The 21,591-nt window shown below is 41.9% G+C and overlaps 1 protein-coding gene across 8 annotated transcripts in view; it reads right to left on the reverse strand.

The window, feature by feature from the left end:
- akap13 (A-kinase anchoring protein 13) overlaps positions 1 to 21,591 on the reverse strand; it is a 190,987-nt gene that overhangs the window by 147,598 nt on the left and 21,798 nt on the right. For 7 of the 8 annotated variants that reach the window (XM_050072194.1, XM_050072195.1, XM_050072197.1 and 4 more), the window contains one exon: positions 13,254 to 13,312. In XM_050072194.1, coding sequence (XP_049928151.1) covers positions 13,254 to 13,312 — 59 coding nt within the window. The remainder of the gene's footprint in view (positions 1 to 13,253; positions 13,313 to 21,591) is intronic. The other variant, XM_050072191.1, reaches the window with a different exon arrangement.

Consider the following 21,591-nt stretch of genomic DNA (forward strand, 5'->3'; position numbering starts at 1 on the left):
AAGGCTGCGTGACTAAATGTAAAAGCTAAAGTATACTTGCTGCACGAAACGCATGCACGTGCAGTTTTCGTGCACGTTTGGCTGCCACGCGTATTTTGCGGTCGTTCGGTGCGTAGACCGCACACTTTGCTGCGAGGCAGCGTGACGTGTACACGAGATGCAATGTTGACATGAACCCTAGAGGGTATAGCTAGAGACTGTGAACATGAGGTCGGAGGTGGACTGGTGAAAAGGATATAATGGAATGAAAGATGTAGGAGCAAGGTAGACCCAGAAGATGGCAGTAATGCAACGTAACGGATGCCAACTGCCGTAAAACCCCAAAGAAGAAGAAGTCCCTGTGCTTTTCCTCATCGAGTGCTCGCATGGGTAAAACAAGGGAAACAAACTCCCCATATGATTGGGTAAGGGGCCCCACATACCATCTCCGATGGCGGCGGAGACTATGCCTTTTCCTCTGCTGAGATCTTAACAGCAATAAAATTATCATCTCCTCTTCATATGCCTTTTCCTCTGCTGAGATCTTAACAGCAATAAAATTATCATCTCCTCTTCATCGAGAGTGTCTATGTTTGTGTTTATCCGGAAATACACTGTCACCGCCTTCTTTGCTTTTCGCGACCTCTGTGTCTGAGTGCTGCGGTCTGCCCCTAGCGGAGACCACCAGTATCAGGCGTTTTGGCTGCATCGATGAACGTCCGTGCTGCAGCAAGTATACACACAGGTGCAGCACACTGTGTACACGTATGTTTGGCCACGCAGCAAGTATACTTCTCGCTTAAGTGTGTGCCTGTGGACGTGACTACCTCTCCTGTAGTGTGTGGAGTTTGTTGACATTACGGCCACAAGCTATCCTGGTGTGTACAGCACGTGTAGTTAGGTGACCACCCGGCGTGCAGCAGTGACCAACATAGACGCTGAAGAAGAGCATGAGCACGACCATGAACAGGCTGAGTTGGTGGCGACAAAAACACAACATCTATTATATGGCGATACTTTGGATTAAGGTACAGCGACGTTGAACAGAAAGACGTGCTGTGTGAAAGTTTAAAAGTTACGTCCCGCGGCGACACGACCAATCTATATCAGCACTTGAGACAGCACAGAGAAAAGTAGGAAGAATGCATGCGAGAGAAAGTCAAGCCAAGTAACGTTAAAGACAGAGACAACTGAAAGCCACCAGGGCCTGATAAACCAACATCCAAGCACACTTACGCATACATTTGTAAGTGTCACGGGGAAATCATGGACTCCATAACAAACTATATAATAACAAATGAAAAACTGAGCAATTTTGCTCGGGTTCGGCCCACTTGACATGCTGCTGTGTTGTGCTATGGTGTGCTGGAATTTGTCATTTATGTGACAATGCCTGAACGCAACACAGGCTCGCTCCGCTGTGTGTACAGTGCCATGCTGCGCTGCTGTGTGAGCAGTGTGTTTGACTGTGCTCAGTCTGTTGATGGTCATTTACACACTGTCCATAACAATAACTATGTCAGGTCAGGTCAGTGCCCTCCTAATATAATGTAGGGGAAACACTGAATCAAGCAAGAAGACCCATGATACCATTTTTTTTATTATATTGTAATCGCAATCGCAAATCGCGTTATTGTCCACCATAATCTCAATCGCACATTTTTATCAAATCGTGCAGCACTAGTTGTTACTCATCAGCATATTGGATATCGGCAAAAAATCCAATATTGTGCATCCCTAGTTCAATTTAAGGACAATCAAGCTAACATAAACATATGCTGCTCTGCACATGTGAAAGTTTTCCTTCCACTCCCCATCAACAACAATCCCATTCTGGAAAGTGTTCCACCGTCTGCTGGTTGGACGAGTCCTGATCCAAAACCGCTGATTTAGTGGACTTTAAACCCTGGACGCTAAGGTGGAGCAAAAACACTGGGTGCAGCAGATGTTTCCGTTCGTCCATAAAGTGGTGAGTTTAAGTGTAAAGTCGTCATTAGAACAAGCAGTGCTAACAAAATGTTAGCCAACCGGTAGTCCACCATTGTTACTGTTGTTTCCAGCGTTTGCTCATTACACAAAGCATCAATAGGCATGCACCATTTGAGATGATGACATCGTCTCCCAAATGCTCCGTTTTACACATCCACAAAGATTAACAGTAAATGGGTTTTAATCTTCACTTTAGAGGGCATCTTAAAAAAATATCCATTTTAGGTACCTAAAACTCCATTTGCATGTGGATGAGTGGCCCAAATGTGGAGGAAAATATACATTTACAAAAATATCTGGATACAAATCACAGTCATCAAAAATCACTTCAGAAGGGCCCACGGACAGGCTGTTGGATTTTTAGGTATTCTTTGTTTTCATAAACAACTGCTCTAGAACATTTACAGTACAGGACCACTGACATATTGACTAACATTTCTGAGTAGCTTAACTTGTTCTGATATATAATAATATATGACATGCTCAGCTAGGACGTAGGATGACTTTGCTATAAGCCTGTATATAAAGGGAATGAAAACTGAACAAAGCGTTAACGGATAACTCTATATGGACACATTTAAAATATGCCAATCTCTCGGAGACTGCAGATAAAATGTCACCATGACATTTTAAAAATACAATCCAGTCCAAAATCCAAAAGGAACAGGCCAAATGGGTTTAAAAGAGCTTAATAAAATAACACTCTAAAACAGCACTGCATTGTACAAATATTCAGACATGTATTGTTATCAATATTGTTTAAACAGTCACACATGCACACACACACCCTCCTACCTTAATCAGCACCACATCCACAGTCCTCTCTCCTTTGGCACAGAAGCTGTACCTCCGCCTGTGTCTCTCATACATGCTGGCAGTTTCACCGTCGCTTCATCGTCTGAAGCTGACGATAATTAACAAGCAGTGTATGAGCCATTCCACAGAATAAATCCTCAACTGTCACACAACTCTCTGTTGTCTCCTCTTTTTCTCTGGACTGAAACTCAGTCAGAAAAACACAAACGTGAAAGACTGAGGGTGGAGTTCACGGGGGAAAAAATCCAACTTTCCAGAGCTGCAGGCTGCTGATTTTCTTCACACCATAAGAGCAAATAATGCCACAAATCAACTGTAACAAAACATTTTTTACCACTAATTAGCTACAGAAGAAAAGTGAAATGTGCCAAATCAACTCTTAAATTCACTTTAACGCCTGTTCCACAGATTCAAAACCAAGATGAAAACTCATGTATTGATGGCAACATTAAAACAAAAAGAAGTGCTGCACGTCCACAGTCTGATGTGTTATCCAGTAAAGTTAATGGATCTGGTGTTCCTTTTTTACTGCATTTGGGGTTAGAAAATGAGCGTCTCTGCCCACATCTGTTCATAACAGCAGCCCCTCCCTCCATCCCTCCTTTCCACTCGCTCTTCCTTTTTTCCTTCAGGCCCTCAATTCCTCCTCCCTCTTTCTCTCCCTCTCTGTTTCTCTCTCTCTCTCTCTGTTTCTCTCTCTCTCTCTCACACACACACACACACACACCCATCACATCTGTGATGAAACAAACTCCCTCATCCATTTGCCACCTCTCTGCTGCTCCCTCGCAGCATAAGAACACTGAAGCCCTGTCTGAATACAGCCTCTGCACTCTGACAGACAGAGACAACTTTTTATCTGCTAAAACAGAAAAAAAATGCATGAAAGAGTGCTGCTGGATGATGAGATGAAGTGTTACTCTGCTGCTGTGTTTATCAGGTTCTTCAGCGCTATGGTAATTCAGGGCTCAACAATAAGGATTGCCCGATTGCCTGGAGCAAGTAAAACTCAAGGTCGGGCATGTAAACTAACAACTCACTTGCCCGATTGGGCAAGTTGCTAAAAATAGTAAAAGTTAATAACTAATTGATAAAATAAATTAAATTAAAACGTGCTCCTTCGGCTCTGATGCAGCGGTCTCTCTGCCTGAAGTACGGCACTCATGCTGAGCTTGTGTTGCGTTCAGGCATTGTCACGTAAATAACAACTTCCAACACTTAAATAGGTCATAGCACAAAACAGCAGCATGTCAAGTGACTTTTTCTTTTATTATATTCAATAAAATTGTATGTTCCTAAATCTTGAGACACCTCATATGTAAGCTAGACAGACATTTCACCTGCTCATTACTGTGCACACATGTACTGTATGTACTTAGTCCTAAAGAGCCCTTCTGGTGCCAGTAGATACATAGAAACATCCCAGCAGGCTGTGCTTTGCAAGCATACAAAAAAGTTTCACGCATGTGAAAATTATTTTTCATGCGTGTGCTTCACCTCCGCTGCTACAACTCCATCCTAGGGGAAACACTGCTGTGTGCGTTTTGTGCAACAGGTGGATGTGGTAGTCTACTGGTAGAGTAGAGAGAGAGCTAAGTAGCGTTGAAGTAGAGTAGAGCAGGGCAGAGAGATGGAAGCAAAATATATTAAACCCGGTGTTAATACAGCAGAACTGGAGAGAGGGGTGAAAAATAAATAGAGGTGGGCATGGCTCAAGTAGGGCGCAAAATTATAGATGGAGAATGATTGACAAATTTTTCACTTTAAGCCCTTACACTGTCATATTTGTGTAGGAATTAAGCTACAATACAGTACATATGTTGTTTTAATTAATAAATTCAGTGTGAATAAAGATTACATAACATAAAAATAACTGCAGTCTTTGTTATTTGATAGCCGCTTAAATTAAACAATTTTTATAGGGCAAGTAAAAACTGACTTCGGGCAAGTAGATCTCTGACCAACTTGCCCGACCGGGCAAGTGAAAAAAAACCTTAGCGTTGAACCCTGTAATTATATATGCTTCAATTATAATCTACTGTTACACCCATGTGTACCACCAAGCAGAGTCAACCCCCAAAATATATATATATTTATATTTTGTGCTGCTGCTACTACTCTTGAGATCATTGGAACTACTGGAAATGTAAGTTACCATGTTTTCTTGTAAACAAGGAATTGTTTTGCCCTTTCTATCAATAGGTGATGGTGTTGGTTACAGGACACTTTTAATGAAAATAACAACAACAAAAGTTTTCTGCACGTTTGTCAACAAATACTGTATGCATTTATGATTGGATAGAATGTCAATGCATCAGGGATATTCATCACTACAACTCCCATCATGCTCTGGGTATTGCAAACTGAGTGTGTTATGAGGTCTAGTCTAGAAGCCCATATATTTTCAAGCATAGAAAGTTCTGCTGACAGCACCTGTTTGCACTGTAACATCCGCGTAACCATGGAGGAGCAATCATGACACTGGTTAAGGGACAGGCTGATCCTAGCAGTCTGTAAAGGTGACTGTGTGTCACACTGCTACAGTACAGCAGGTCTTTCCTCTGGCAGAGTGATGGCTTTTGAGGCCCAGACACACCAAACCGACTTCAGAGAACTAGCGGTGATGAAAGTCACCTGCTGCATGTCTTGGCCAAAACGTTGCACATGAATACACCACAAAGGCCAACCAACATGTACGTTATGTGCCTGCGCTACACCAGCTGGCGGCGGTAGTCTGTAGTCTGTCATTCAAAAAGGGAAACAGGAAGACTGTCTTGACGCTAGTTAGGCAATTAGCACACTGTGTGCCAGTGAACAATAACACAAACCATCATGAAATGTTTCTGCTAAAGAGCTCAGTGGCTAAAGAAAAATAATTTGACCTTAGGGAACAAGTTTGTCTCACTCCCTCTCGACTTTAGCTCTTTGTTTACTTTCCTCACTTCCTCACTCTTCTCCTGCGCTGAGCTGAACTGCCAATCAGAGGGATTTTATTACAGCGACAGACTCAACATGCTGAATCGGTGGGAAAAAAGCCGACTAGCGCAGACGAGGGCCAACAGTACGGGACACACCACACCGACAAGGGCGACAGAAGCTCACCAACGGCCCAACTTTGACCGATGGCTGACCATCAGCTTGGTGTGTCAGGGCCCTTAAAGGATGAGCTGACAAACTGATGAGCTGACAAAGACCCTGTTCACACAGGGTTTTAAAATGTGTCTTGGAGGATCAGATCACAAGTTGACGACGCTAAATACATGTGTAAACAACCACCAGACACACTGTGATGCGATTACTCAACCCATTTACTAAGGTAGTCTGGAACAGGAGTGACCTGCCCTGCACTCCTTATGATTCAACCAAATCTCACTCCGTGGTCATTGAAAAACTTTGCTTGGTCAGTGACTTCCGGCGTCAGACACAGATGAAAAAATCCGTCCTTTCACGTCTGTACCATATGCGGCCAGTCGCCATTACTGTTTAATGGCACATGGCAACGTCTGGGAGAAATGTGGTGGGACAATAATGAAAGTTAAGGCGGCGGGAGTCTGATTGTAAAGCCAAACCTTGTTCTTTTTCCTAAACCTAACCACGTGCTTTTGTTGCCTACACCCAACCACATGCATGCATTGGCTAAACGTTTGTTGTTGAAGAAAAAAATGTCACTTGGCTGTGTTGTACTGACGTTGTGTGTTTATTTTGAAAGAGACTGTATGCAAACTGTACCTTTCCTATAAAAACTAAAGTGTATTTTGAAAACAGAACAGAGGTTGACTCAGCATCCCAGAACGGCAATAACCAAAGCACCTAGGGTACCTTTCATGTCATATCTTGTCATGGAAAGTCCTAACATACATCGATATGTGAAAAAGTCGGAGTGAGAATGTGTTGTATGATTGGCTAGTACTTGTTGCCATCATTGGTTGGATTGGTTAGGTTTAGACAACAGCAGTGGGATTGGTTAGGGTTTGGATAAGAATGTCAGGGTAACGTATTGTAGCATTTGCAAATTTGCATGCAGGATGTGGTGGTTTGGTTTGGTGATTGCATGTCAACGCTCAAGTCTTTCCTATTTTATGACAAGTTGGATAAAGTGATGTGTGACTGTCCACAGTAATTATATTGTGCCATGTGGAAGGAGATGTGTTGAATTCTGCTGACAGCAATCTCTCCAGCTATACCAATACAACAGCTAACGTGACTGGTGACAGTGGATGTAATAACTGTGCACAGAGCCCTTTGAACTTCTGGTAGAAGTGACATAGGCATTAAATCTGATCACAAGTGGTCAGCTGGAGACACTTGATAGAAACTGTGTTTCTGCTGTCCAGTAATCCTCAGATCACCAAAACAGATTTGGTTTTAAACCAAATGTGAACAGGGTCAGACAGACAAAAGACAAGTTGGCTTTTTTCAGCTCTAGAGCTGGTAGTGGTTTCACTCCGTTCTGTTTAATGATAATGATAATCACAAAGTTTGGCACAAATGTTGGTCTGACAAACAAAACCTGTGACAGTTAACCTGTCCTCAATTCAGCACAGTACACTGTGTGTGTGTGTGTGTGTGTGTGTGTGTGTGTGTGTGTGTGTGTGTGTGTGTGTGTAAATGCTGTTACTCACTAACTGGAACAGAGCACTAACTTACAGCCAACAAGTGGAAACACTCAGCCTCATCTGCAACAAATCAGCAGCACACAAACGTAGCAATATCCACGGTAACAGCTGTACGCCATCCAGCTGTGATGCAGAGAGACAGAGAGAGAGAGCTGTGGAAGTACTTGCTCTGACCACAAGGAAGCAGCAAAGGACCAACATTCACACTTCTAACCTTCCACACAAACACAACAGCACTGAGAGCCAGCCCCATCCTCTGCATTACGATATAATTATCCAGAATAGAATGCTGATGATTCAACATGAGTCTGGGTATTTATGTCTACGCCTGGACGACTGCAATGGTGTCCTGTTCGGGGTTCCCAACAAAACCCTGGACAGGCTCCAATATGTGCCAAACTCAGCTGCCAGGGTCCTCACCCGCACCAAGCCCTGGAGCACCAAGCACCCTCATCCATCTCCACTGGCTCCCGGTCAAGTCCCGCATAATCTACAAAATCCTCCTTCTCACCTACAAGTCCCTCCACGCCCTTGCCCCACAGTACATAACGGACCCCTTCCATCCCTACACTCCGTCCAGATCTCTGAGCTCCTCTGACTCCAGCCTACTCTTCATCCCTCACTCTCGCCTCCGAACTTTTGGTGAGCGGGCCTTCAGCGTCGTTGTCCCCACCCTCTGGTATTTTGATATATTAATGATTTATGAGAACATCTGATCAGTCAATGTAGTTATCACAATAATGTTGTAAACAAAACAGAACCAAACAAAATATATTTGAGATACTGTGAGCAGAGAGACATAAACTCCATCATACAATTCTGAAAAGTCTGAAAATATGGCATTTATTTTGATATTAAAATAAAAAACTTTAAACTCAATAAATGACTGCAGAAGTCACTTCATGTTTTTGAGATATCTTAGTAAGGTTCCATTTTCATAGCAGGTAGTGTTGTCACGATACCAAAAGTTTGACTTTGATACCAATATGTAGATACCAATATTTTGATACCAGTATCACAGTACTCAATACCGAAACGATACTTGAAACTGAAATGATACTGATTCAGCAGTTGATACCTAATAGATCCAAAACAGAATGTCCACAGGGGTTGATCACATTATGTTGCAAAACCATGAGACCCACAGAGTGTACAAAATACATTGACAATAAAATCTTATGGTGGGGGTAAGCAGTTTCATTTTGGTGTCACTGGGCTGAAATCCCAAAATAAACTTTGAGCATATTGTAATTGAAGTGGACTTAAAGAAAACTAGTCCTCTGCATCTCCTCTTGACACCGTTTTCAGGTTTTAGAAAATCTAGCCCATGACATAAGACTTTGACCAATCACAGGTCACTTCAGAGAGAGGGCATTCTATTTCTAGTTCTAGTGGCTGTTCTACAAATGCACATACTTGTGCACACCCCTTCAGTGGAAGCCTGATTTAATGGTGGAGAATCCTGCAGAGAAAGTTGCTATTATTGAAAATTGAAAATTGCTCTTTTCACAATAAAAGCCTATATTTGGTTATGTGATCAAGAACAAGGTGATTTCAAATTTGCAGTAAACTGAAATAAGTTATACTACTCACTGTTTATATCTACAGACCTTATTCCAGCTTCAGACAGGTCACAAAGTCATTATACCTCTTCAGTACATTTTTCAATAGACTACTACATCGGCATACTATCAGCTATAGAAACCATTCAAACGTCAAAACATTAAGCTCATTAAGGACATTTCTGCTTGTATTTAACTTTTCACTACATTTTATACTTCTTAAAGTACATAGCATTTCTTTTTTCATTTTTCATTCATCCACACCATGCTACTTCTGCCAGTGCACCACCAGACAGAAAACACCCCAAAGGTTTTTGTGCCTTGTCATGTCATTGTAGAATATGTGAAGGGTACCAGTGATGGGCACATCTGGGTGATGCCGTACTGTATGTCAGCATGTTTGGTGTGTTTCCATTTATATAGCCTTCCTGCATCATCTACAACCTATCCCATTCTGCTTCTGGGTCTAAAGGCTACTTGAGCAGTGGGGGAGAGGAGTTGGGCTCCAGTTGGTTTTCCTCATCCTAGTAATCGACATATTATAGCGTCAAATGTGTGCTTGCATTTTGACTGTTTTTCCTTTCACATCCCCTACAACGGTGGATCACCATTGACCTAGAGCAAATGTAAAATAAAGCATGTGGGACACACCACATTACACTTCAGATGGAATGACGTGATCACACCATCTCAAAGCATTGGTCGTTTACCTTTTTAATCAAGCGTGTTGGTTATTAGCATTGCCTTGCTAACAAAACAGAGCCTGAGTTAGGTTACAGTAAACATCTACTTCTTTTAAAAGATGATTTATTAATTCTTACAACTCATAAACCGTAACAGGTGGATTTTGGACCCAAAACCAACACCAGGGTCGGGTGGAACAGTTTATACTGAACTTTAATACACCACTTTAACAAATACAGGGAGAGCAGACTGGTAAAGCAACAGAGAGTCAATACTCAGGTTTAGAGCTCCCAGGGGAATTGAGTCAGTCCACAGCTCCCTGTGTGGAATGCTGAAGCAGCACACAGGCGAGGAGCCGGCGTCCACTGGACACACGCTCACAGTAGACAGTTCAATTGTGTGCAATGGGACGAGAGGGGGCCGGCAGAGAGAGATGTCAGAAGAGCTGGGATTTTTTTCCCCTGTTAAAGGGTTTATTTGGGGGAGGTTTTCCTTATCCGCTGTGAGGGTCCAAAGGACAGAGGGATGTCGTATGCTGTAAAGCCCTCTGAGGCAAATTGCGATTTGTGATATTGGGCTTTATCAATAAAATTGATTGATTGATTGATTGATTGATTGATTGATTGATTGATTGATTGATTGATTGATTGATTTCAAAACCAGGCATACTCACAGAGGAAACAACTTCTCCATACGAAGCCGGCCATGGACAGGGAAGAGCTTGTCAGCAGCGATGACAAGTGGAATCCGCAGCACACACACAAAGGCGGAGTGTGCAGCCACACAGCAAAGCAATCCACAGCACAGAGGATCACTGGTCTATGTATTTTTATATCAACTGTCCCGTCACATCTGATGTCAGATCAAAGGGGATTGGCACCGTTTGGCACGCGTAATGGAGCTGCTCCCGGCTGTGCCCCCGGCTGTGCCCCCCCGGCTGTGCGGCCAGCTCGCCTGGCTCATCCTCGTCCTCCTCCTCCTGCTGCTGCGGCGTGGCACCGTTTGGCACGTTTCGCACGCGTAATGGAAACACAACCTGATTTGATTAACACAGCTGCAAACTAATGACTTCACATCCCTCTCAGCCAACCACAAACAGCCACAGCATCAGATAGGGAGTATATAGGGCTGGGCGATATGGCCTAAAAAAAAATCTCCGATTTTTTCACAAAAAATCCGATTCACGATTTAAATCGATTTTTTCCCCTCCTAGTTAAAAAAAATATTTGCGGCCTGGTAGCACATACCTGGGGTCCAAAACTTTCAGCATGTGAATAAACCCCAGCTTTTCCACGGTAGCCTATATATGGGCACCATATCTCTTGCAATATACATGGCGACTGCATCTGTGATCACTTTCCACCGGACCCCTTTCTTATCATACGGCTGTGTTTCCCCTACCATTATATTGGCTCACAACAGAAGTCATTTATGGTTACCTTTCCTATAGAACAGGTCTATACCTTGTCCTTTTATTAAACAAACTAAATAGCCTTATGTTACAGGCTGAGCCTGATGTGTGTGGCTTGTGTGTGTGGAGCTGTGTATGTGTGTAGTTGATGTTGGAGGTATGAGACGGGTGTGGTGTGTGACGTCAGATGGATGCACCCCAGGAAGAAAGTGCGGCATGTGCGCTGTTGTTTACATCGAGCAGCCACAGTGGAGAAGCCTACGCAGTTCTGCATGCTGTTTTTGAGTTATTTCCCTCTATGTAAATGTCAGACACTGATGAGAGAGGCTGTGCATCATCCCTGCAGTGCTTAAAATAAAGTGCCGTTCTTTAACGCAGACGAAGTCCCGTTGTGTATGTGTTGTTGCCACAACGAGCTAACACAAGCTAAAGGAGCTAATGGTCTTCGGAGGTCCCTTTACTACGGTTCGGGGGTCTGCCAGCTTGGCGTTGGTAACACTTATTTATCTTATTTACACAACGGCATGTCATTTATGTCCCTACACGGTGCGCATCTAAAATCATCCTCTGCTCTCTGTGTTGCGCACGGCGGAATTCGGCCCTGATGCGCACACACACACACACACACACACACACACACACACACACACACAGGTGAGCACAGTTCACAACAAGTTCTTCTGCGCTCGCTGCCATGTTGTTTGTGTATCAAGCGTGCGGGGGGGATGGGTGAGCCCACTCTGAACTACGTGGAGCGGCGTTGGCGGATTTTAAATAGAAACTCGATTTTCATTAAAACAAATCGGCCTAAACTACAAATTCGAATTAATCGATAAAATCGATTTATCGCCCAACCCTAGGAGTATATATTCAGCATCTGTCATCTTAGAAAAGTCAAAATAAAAGAAACAGAGTGAGACTGCGAGAGAGAAAGAGAGAGCGTGCGCGCACGAAAGAAACGCTGTCAACAAATTGTAAGTTATGTTCGGTGTCTTAAGGGTTTATGTGCTTCATGTGATTGCCTATACAAATGTTAAAATGTTCTTGCTTAACGTGATCTTCAAAGATGGAGTACATTATTGCGAGGAGGAGGAGGACGCTGCTGCTCTCTTCTGCCATAGTATTTGAGTAAACTTTCATTACGCCTTCGCGCGGCGCATTTAAGGGCGAGGAGAGGGGCTCATTTGATTGGTGTGATGTGAATCGGCTGTATAAAACCCACTCCACGCCTTCTCTCCTCCCTCTTTCCGACTTGCGCCGGTAGGAGGGACGGAGGTGGGAAAGAGGAGTAGCTGCGCCAGCACGCACGGTGTGCCAAATTTGCAAAACACCTAGTTGGTGAAGCGCAGGTGCGCTCCGCCTCCCCCTCGCCCGGTCTGCGAAACGAGAGGCCATATAGTTAACGTCAATATGTCATTTGGTCCAGTCGCCTTAATGCAGTGTGAAACCAAACCAACCGGACCAAATGTATACAATGTTGTAAAAACCCAGACCTTGGTCCGGACTTTCAGGTGTGAAAGCCCCCTAAGTGTCTTCAGTCATACTTCATGGAAGAAACCCTCATAGTACAAGGACACATTTTGACCATGACATTTGGATATTTTCATTGTATTCATTCTATCATGCTGCAGTGTGCTGGGGAGGCAGCTTGATGGACATAAACACCAAGCGACTGGACAAGCTGGTTAAAAAAGCTTGCTCAGTGCTCAGCAGAAGACTGGACCCACTAAGAACTGTGGTGGAAAGGGGCACAATGAACAAACTGAAAGTTATGATGGACAATAGCAGACACCCTCTCCATAGCCTCCTGGAGTGACAGAGGAGCAGCTGCAGCAGTCGGCTCATCTCACTGCGTTGCAGAACAGAGCGTTTCAGGAGATCCTTCATCCCCACGGCAATAAGACTGTTCAATGCCTCCTGAATCCAGTCACACACATCACATTAGCTAAACTGGACAGTGGAATGTTTTGCAATTTTAATTTCATTTTAATTTCATTTTTATTTCTATTTATGCACCTTTTTTTTTTTAAACTTATCTTATTTTATGTCTAATTTAATACCACTGTATTATTGTTGATGTGGATGTTGTGTTTTTATAAGCTGCTGGACAGCTGAATTTCCCTTCGGGGATGAATAAAGTTCTTTCTATTTTATTCTACTCTGTTCTAATATTGACTCTCCTGAGTAACAACTCACCTGCAGTGTGTGTGTGCTGTCTGAGTCTTTCCTGGTCTGTTGGCACTCTTCCTCAGCTGCTGTAGAGGAAAGAAAGGATTAGTTCATCATTACAGGACATTGGCAATTTAGTGTTCATTTCATTTCAGGATCGATTTTAAGGTTCTTTATTAGTTTTTAAATGTCTTAACGGTCTTGGGCCTTCTTATTTATCTGACCTGCTTTTACCATATCAACCCTCGTGGACCCTGAGGTCCTCCGGCACCGGCCTTTTAACCATACCACAAGTTAGGACTAAAACACACGGGGAGGCGGCATTTAATTATTATGGCCCCCGATTGTGGAACAGCCTGCCGGAGAACCTCAGAGCTGCAGAGACTGTTGATGTTTTTAAAAAGAGGCTCAAGACTCATCTTTTTAATCAGGCTTTTAACTGATCTCTTTATTTATCTATTTTAAATTCCTCTTATAACCGATTTATCCATCTATTATCTATTTTTTATTTATTTTTTATATTCTTACCCTTCCTCTTTTTACGTTCTTATCTCATTTAACCTTTATCTTTTGTTATTTTAGTTAGCCTATAGGTTTTAGTTTTGATGCATTTTATGTCTCTGTTTTAGATCATTCTTACCTAGCTACTAACTCAATTTTATGAGCTAAATAGCTTTTTGTTGGGTGGGAGGGTTGGGTTTTCTCTTTTCTTTTTGTTTTCTGTTTGGATCTTTGTTGTTTTTAACCTCTGTGAGGCACTTTGTGTTACTGTTGTATGAAAAGTGTCATATAAATAAAGTTGATTTGATTTGATTTGATTCATTTATGTAAAGTATGACAAGCCAGAGCTATACACTAACACAGTATAGTGGCTAAAGTACATGGCAACAATGGGGCTGTGGCAAAAGAAAATGGGCCAATAACACTTACTGTGTGTAGTCTTGTTGAGACAGAATAAAAAAGCTGAAAGAACACTACAAATCTCAACTCAGGGCTCACCAGGGGCCTCACTTATAAACGTGGCGTACGCACAGAATGTGGCGTGTGTGTAAAGACGCACAATGGCTTATTTGGCACTGTTACAGGATGTAGTGGATGGGAGACTCCAGAGGAAGAGGATATTCAGGGACCAGCAAGACCTACTGGCCAACGATGATGAGTGGCTTATAGGATCTCCGCGCTGCATCGGGCCAGGCGTTACAAAGAAGCACCCGCTGTAACAAAGCTGTGCCGGTGCTGTGCTGTACAATGTGGCACACCTGAAAAACATGCCATTACCGCTTGATGCCCCGGCCCGACCTCTATCCCCAGGCATTTGAGCCAAATGCTGCTGCGTGCCAGCGTCTGGATGTGATGCATCATTTATGAAAATAAGACATATTTTAAGAAATCATTTGAGTCAAGAAAATCAGATTGTTTGTCAAACGGCTACGGCAACTGTATCCCACATTTAGAGAGTTTATTTCAGACAGTCACTGAAACTATCTGATGTCTCAATAAATCACCGCAAACAGCCTTAACACCTTAATATCAGACCACTTCTTCTTGACTTCTGACACAGTCTGAGGCAGCAGCATTTACAGCATCTGCCACCAGCTGCCACTCCGCTGAAATTTTAGCCTTAGTAATGCCCATATTGAGTCCACCAAACAACACTGTCTTTCTGTTATCAACCACCCCAACAAGGACTTCAACTTCACATTGTGTGAAGTTTCATTCTTTACCTTTTAATGCTATATTTGCTGTGCTCTCCTTCATGATGTTTCTTGTGAATGAATATTAATTCAGGGCATTTCACTGGCCATTTATAGGCACCTATGGGTGGGGCAGGACGGTCGCTCACCTGCGCCACATTTCGAGTTGATTGTGATTTATAAAGGGAAACAGGAGTGGGACATGCATGCACACTGTGTTGAAAATTATTTTTATATTATATTTTTGTGCGTAAGCACTTTCTGTGCTTTGTTCGTACGTCACCTTTAGGGTCACTGAAGATGGTTTGGATAAGTTCTGAGTTATGTTAGTCCAGGTAAAGCAAAAGCAGTAAATTCTTTTAAAAAACATTATACATTTTAGAAAAGACCTACTTACCGAAAACGTAAAAGGACTGTGAACTGTTCAGTATTAAATTGTGGAGTTAGAAACTGAGACCAGGATTTTTTGGGTGGGCCTGAAATCATGGGTTGATGACGCATTGGAGCCATCCTTAATATAACCCCTCCCCTACTATATAAAAACTAACGTAAGAGCATAAAGTATCAGTGTTGTTTGTGGGTAACAAGTATGCTATGTTTTACCAGCTCTCTGAGCTCTTTCAGTATAATAAAAACATGAATAGACATCTCTGTTAAATGGCACAATCATATAAACACAAAGAAAATCGCCATCACTAATGTACCCTCCAGTCTTTCAGCCCAGATTGGCTACCTAGCCCGGTAGTTACTGCTCACTGCTGTTGGTATGTGCTTTGTGCTAAAGTTAGCTGCTGTTAGGGTCTGTTGCTGTGGAACGGTATTCATTCTTCGGCATGGTGTGTGTGTGTGTCATGTGCTACTATAGTGGGATAGCTGCTCAAAATAGTAAAATAATAGAATAAATAGATAAATAAAATAAATAAAAATGTTGGGATTCACAGGACCACAGATGATTTATCATTTGGTAAAATCATCACTGGACATGAAAAGGCTTTTTCCTCTGCATGCTCTTTGTCTTCAAACAAAGAGAGCTAGGTGACACCCATCTCCACAGGAGGTCTCACCTCACACCTCAGTGAGACACAAGTCTCACAACTTGATTGGACAGTACTGTTACAGTGACATGCCCCTCTGTGATGTCACCAAACTCTAAGCTAAGTCCTGCTCCTTTCAAGTTCTCTCTCTTGCTCTGGAGCTATAACAGCTCACAGCTCTTGCTCTACAGCTGCGGAGCAGCTCACACCTCTTTCCGGCTGGGCCTGGAACAGCGCAGAGGCCCAGACCCTTGCTCCATAGCCCAAAACACTAAATGGACGGCAATTGATCATAGACTCTCTTGCAAACACAAGGTTTGCAACTAGTTTTCCAGCAACAAGGAACTAAGTGAGTTAGCACCCAACGTCTAACTCTGCTAAACCCTGAGCGACCAGCTTCCTCTGAGTTTCACCTTTGGAACAAAGGACACAACAAAGACTGCACCTGGAACCATCTTCCCAGCCTTCTTCTGCCGGCTAACAAAGCAGTACACCACCAAGTGACTCTTTCTCCCATCCCACACAACTAAACAATCTCTACACTAATCCAGACCGTTTGCAACACAAATCACATTCACATAGACTCATTAACAAGTAGGCTTTCAACAGAGCTACACCCAAACAGGCATCTCAAAGTTCCCGCTTCTTTTCCTTTGTCTTTGTCCTGACCACACGGTCAGACAAACACCTTCCCCAACCTGAAGCCAGCTTTGATTCGGCCATCTTGTAGTTCCCTGTTGTCAGCCATTTTGCTTTGTAGGCCGAACGGCTCTTTGATCACCACACCCGCCTTTGTCTTTCTCTTTTCTGTCTCGCACACACACACACACACACACACATACACACACATATACACACCAAGCTTGTATATAGTTAGTTAGAATTTGTGTGTTTTGGTTTGCTTTGCTAGTTTGTGAATAAATATAATTCTTTGGAATCATACCTGCTGTCTATTTAATGTTGCACAAGAGTGAATGAATAGTCAACCTCTGCTGCGTCAAGAACTCCGAAATCCTTCAGGCTTTACTGTTAATTGTGGTTGTTGTCAATAATTTAATTATTAATCAAACTCCAAATTAATAGTTTAGCCTATTTTATGAGACTGATATCTTTAACTGGCTATCATTTTTCCCTTTACGGGAATGGTGCCCCATGAGGTGATTTAATGTTAATTAAGTCACATTATTTAACATGATGATTATTAATTATTAATAATAATTATTAATTATTACCAGAGTTGGGTATAACGCGTTACAAAGTACAAAGTAACGCGTGAGAGTACTTTGATTACTTTTTGCAGTAATGAGTAACCTAATGCGTTAGTTTGCTGTTTGAGTAATCAAATACTTAAGTACATTTTCAAACAAGACATCAGTTACTTCTGTTACTTTTAGAATGCTAGTCCTTCAGCTCCGAAACAGCAACGGCTGTCGTTTGGTCCTAATAACGGAGATAACGTTAAACCTATCAGTCTGAAAGAAGCCACGGAGCTTGTAGCTCGCTACGTGGTCGGAGAAATGCTGCCGTTGTCTACGGTGGAGTCTAAATAGGTGGAGTAGGGCTTGCTGACAGACATATTTCAGACTCAGGACTTGCATTATGCCTGGTACACGCTACACGCTGGTACTCACCAATTATCCCCGGTCGTCTTTCACGGTGTGTGTGATGTCATCGGGTTATTCTTGTCCTATTTTTATCACTTTTACTATTATTTGTGTCACTGTGTCTGTTCATGTGCCAGCCGACATGTTGCTGTAGTCACCTAAAAGCGTCAGCAGATGGCAGGAGCTACATTTGAAGCGCCATAAGTAAACTATCAAGCTACTGTATCTTCCACAGGAAGTTCTGACAAATGTTTCAAAATAAAAGCCTATTTAGAAAATGGAGGGATTCTCTCAGCCGAGGTTATAATGAGCTTTTAATTTGAAACAAGTGTTGAGTTTGAAATGACGGTGCGGTATGTTAACTTTACAAAGACAACGGAGCAGATAAAAAGTAAATATATAAACACGCAGAGGGATTAATAAATAAGCTGGGAGCCTCTGCAGTTGTGGTGAGTAAAAGCCCCGCCGCTATTTGTTAATGTTTATTACTTTATGTCCGACCGTGAGGATGTACCATTGTTTGCTAGCTTGATGCTAATGACAGTAACGTTAACTCTGCGGGCTGACAAAGTGCCTCTGCTGTTTCACACCATCATTTCCCCCTTTTACTCTGTGTGGTAACATCCCTAGAGGAAATATTAAATATGCTGGGGTGTTGTTGTCATACAGTTGTCTATGGCAGCAGATCGTTCTGTGTTTCTACTGGTCAGAGTGACAGCTGTGATGGGAGAATTGGATCTCAGTGAAGGGCAAGTGGTCCATAACTTTAATTTTGGAGACAAAAAATGTAGGCTTTGCGCCCTGTGGTCCATTGCCCAATAGGAAATGTAGAATACTTGAAAGTACTTTAAAAGTGGTTAAGTTACTTTTCTCAGGGAGTAACGTTGGAAGTACTTTTAAAGTAATTGAGTTACTTTACTTAGGGAGTAACGCAGTAAAGAAACTGGTTACTTTTTAAAAAAGTAACGCAGTAACATACTTTGATTACTTTTAAAGTAACCCTTACCCAACACTGATGATTACCGATAATTAAATCCCTACATATTTGGTGCCTCTTGGTGAGACCTAATTTATTGATCCCAACATATTTGGTGCCGCCGTGTGAAGCCCGAATTTATGTTCCCAACAAAAAATAAATAAACTAACAAGACATATCCATATTGAGTTCTTATTTGAGAGGCATCTGCCAACAGCATTTGGAGGGTCTTAAATATGTCCCAGTTACATTAAATAGCCGACTTGAAGAGCAGCCAAAGCATGGAAAAGGTGAAGCTCATCAGTGAATTCCAAAAATGACCTGTGATTTAAGTATGACTGCAAACTAGAACGTTATAAAAATAATGAAAAGGGAGAGAAGTCATGGTGCAATCACTGAGGCCACGAGGGCAACAGGTAAAATAAATACCAAGTCAGCTACCAAATGTTCTATAGCATCACAACCGGCTAAATGTAGTCACCAAATTTTACAGATGTGAAGTTGAGATCAAAATTAAAAACGAGTTTGAAGATGGGTGTGGTCCAAGCGCAAGATGATTTCTAGTTCACTCTCATTTCTCCTTTTTCACAGTGATGCCCTGTGGGCAATAACATTAATCCACATAATGCTTGTTAGCTGTATGGATCCTTAAGTTGATGCCACATAATCATCCAATAAATGTCCTCAGATAACAACTATGAGCCAACACAAAATGTAGTTACACTGCATCAAAATCCAAATGGGATACAAGAGGTATGACAAGATTATGACCTGTTCAGACTGACTCTCTGCTAACAGCAATCGGTGACAGAAATCAGTTCCTTCCACATCTATCACGCTTAAGCTTTAAGACTCATGAAGGATTATAACATTGATTAACAGTTTCCCTGTTGGTACCCCTTAACAACCTGAGAATTATATGTAAACAATTGCGGTGTTTAAGTGGTTACTCATACAGCATGTTGTTAGAAAGCTGCTGTACAATTCTTGCAATTTGATCAATACAATAAACACCTGTCAGACAAACAAGAAACAAACGAACACTTAGAACTCACCTCGTATGCCTTATCATAATGCAACAATTGATTATATTCTGACAGAAATGGTCCTGATACATTAGCAAAGGTCCAGATGATCTAAATCTGGTGAAATATTTAGTCCAAACACATTATTACATCCATAGATATCTACAGACTGCTGATGCATCATTTCAAATGTCCAAATTGCTCCATATATTGTCCATAATATCACCAGCTTGCATGTAAATGTTGCCAGTATCTTGATATCAAAATGGTGGCTGAACTCTGACCTTTTGATTGACACCTCACATGAGCCAATCGGAGCTCCCATGTCCCCTCCACATCCTACAATAGCCAATGAGAGCATTTATTGAAAAGAAGGGCCTACCTCTGTATTTGGTCTATAGAACCAGCCAATAGTAATCAGCTGATCCAATGACTGACACTTAAAACTCCTAACCGGAAGATATGCATTTTGTGCACCTTTTGTCAACATAGACTGTTTTAAATGTACATAAATAATAAACAGATGCTTCTTCTATTGTCTCAGGAGAAAATCCAGTCTTTACTATTAATTTAGATTCTCTACAATTTCTTTTTTATATAAAGTCATGTCTTGAATGTTTTTTTTTTCTGTGATATTGCTATCTACTCTAAATTTAGACTAGGTAAGGCTTTATGCTTTGGTCCCATTGTTTTCCATTTAATAAGTCCCAGTTCTAGTCATCTGGCCCCAGTTATTCAAAACATTTAATCTGGATTTGGCAATGCCATATTTTGCTGTCCAGGATCAAATAATCCATTTTACTTTTGTGCCAGTTTTTCTAACCAACATTGGATTGGATCACCCTGGATCACCCTGATCCAGATTTCAAGATTACCAAATCAGGATAATCACAGCTCTAGATGGGACTACATATCCAAAACGTTTTTATTCTAAGTTGTCACATATCGCCACTTTATGGCCTTTCACGTCTACATAGTAAGCACTAGGTATCCTCCTGCATCTGCTATTGACGTTCCGGGACACCATCAAAATCACTGGGATGTGGGGGTTTAAAAAAACAACAACATAGTTTGGCTCCACCATGCCTTCCACCTGGCCTATAGGGACTTTCCAGCTCCTTATATTGTGTCGTTACCAGCAACGTTTTAACCTCACACCATCCTGCAGCATATCATACCGCTGTGACAGGTGCTATCTGGCCACATTATGAACTGATTTTTTTTTTCTCTCCTCATGAGGAAAGGGGGGCGCTATGGCAACCATTTGCAAAATTTGAATGGGCATATCTCATGCCCCGTATGTCGTAGAGACATGAAACCTTGCACAGAGATGCCTCTCCTCATGAGGAATAAATTTGCCCCGAGAACCCATAACTTACGGTTATATAGATTTACCACCATTTTGAATTTTTTGAGAAACACTTAAAATCAATTTGAACAATCTTCATGAAACTCGGTGAACATGAACTAGGGACCAATATCTAAAGTTCCCTCTTGGAAAAAGTTGGAAAACTTACTAAAACTGAGCTTCTAAAGTGCAATGACTTTAACTATCTGCTTTTCAACATGTTACCTCAACTACTAATGTACAGTTTTAGCCCACTAACTATCCCACTATTGGCAATGGTACTACTGTACTTTCAATAAAGCAATCGTACTATCAAATTCACAAAAACTCTGTCTGAATACATTGCTCTTCTTAACGGGTTCAGTTGACTGTTTAATCTGCAATTTCCTATGACCTGTATCCCAAACACACACCATGTGAAACTGTAGGTGGGCAACTGTGCACTCAATGGGTATGGACTAGTATTTTTTTTAACATACTGTAGAAGTCTGATACTGATTCTTTTGTACCCAAGATGCTGAGTTACAATATTTCGATAGTGTTCAGTATCTTTAAATATGACCAGTACAAATATTCATTGTTTTTTTTTAAAGAGCCATATTCTGGTCAGGGTGAAAAAAAGCCTCTGAAACAGCATTTTACAAGAGGTAGATTGCTCACTGTTTAACTTGCTTCTGAAACTTG

This window comes from Epinephelus moara, chromosome 20 (assembly GCF_006386435.1).
Source record: "Epinephelus moara isolate mb chromosome 20, YSFRI_EMoa_1.0, whole genome shotgun sequence".
Classification (NCBI taxonomy): domain Eukaryota; kingdom Metazoa; phylum Chordata; class Actinopteri; order Perciformes; family Serranidae; genus Epinephelus; species Epinephelus moara.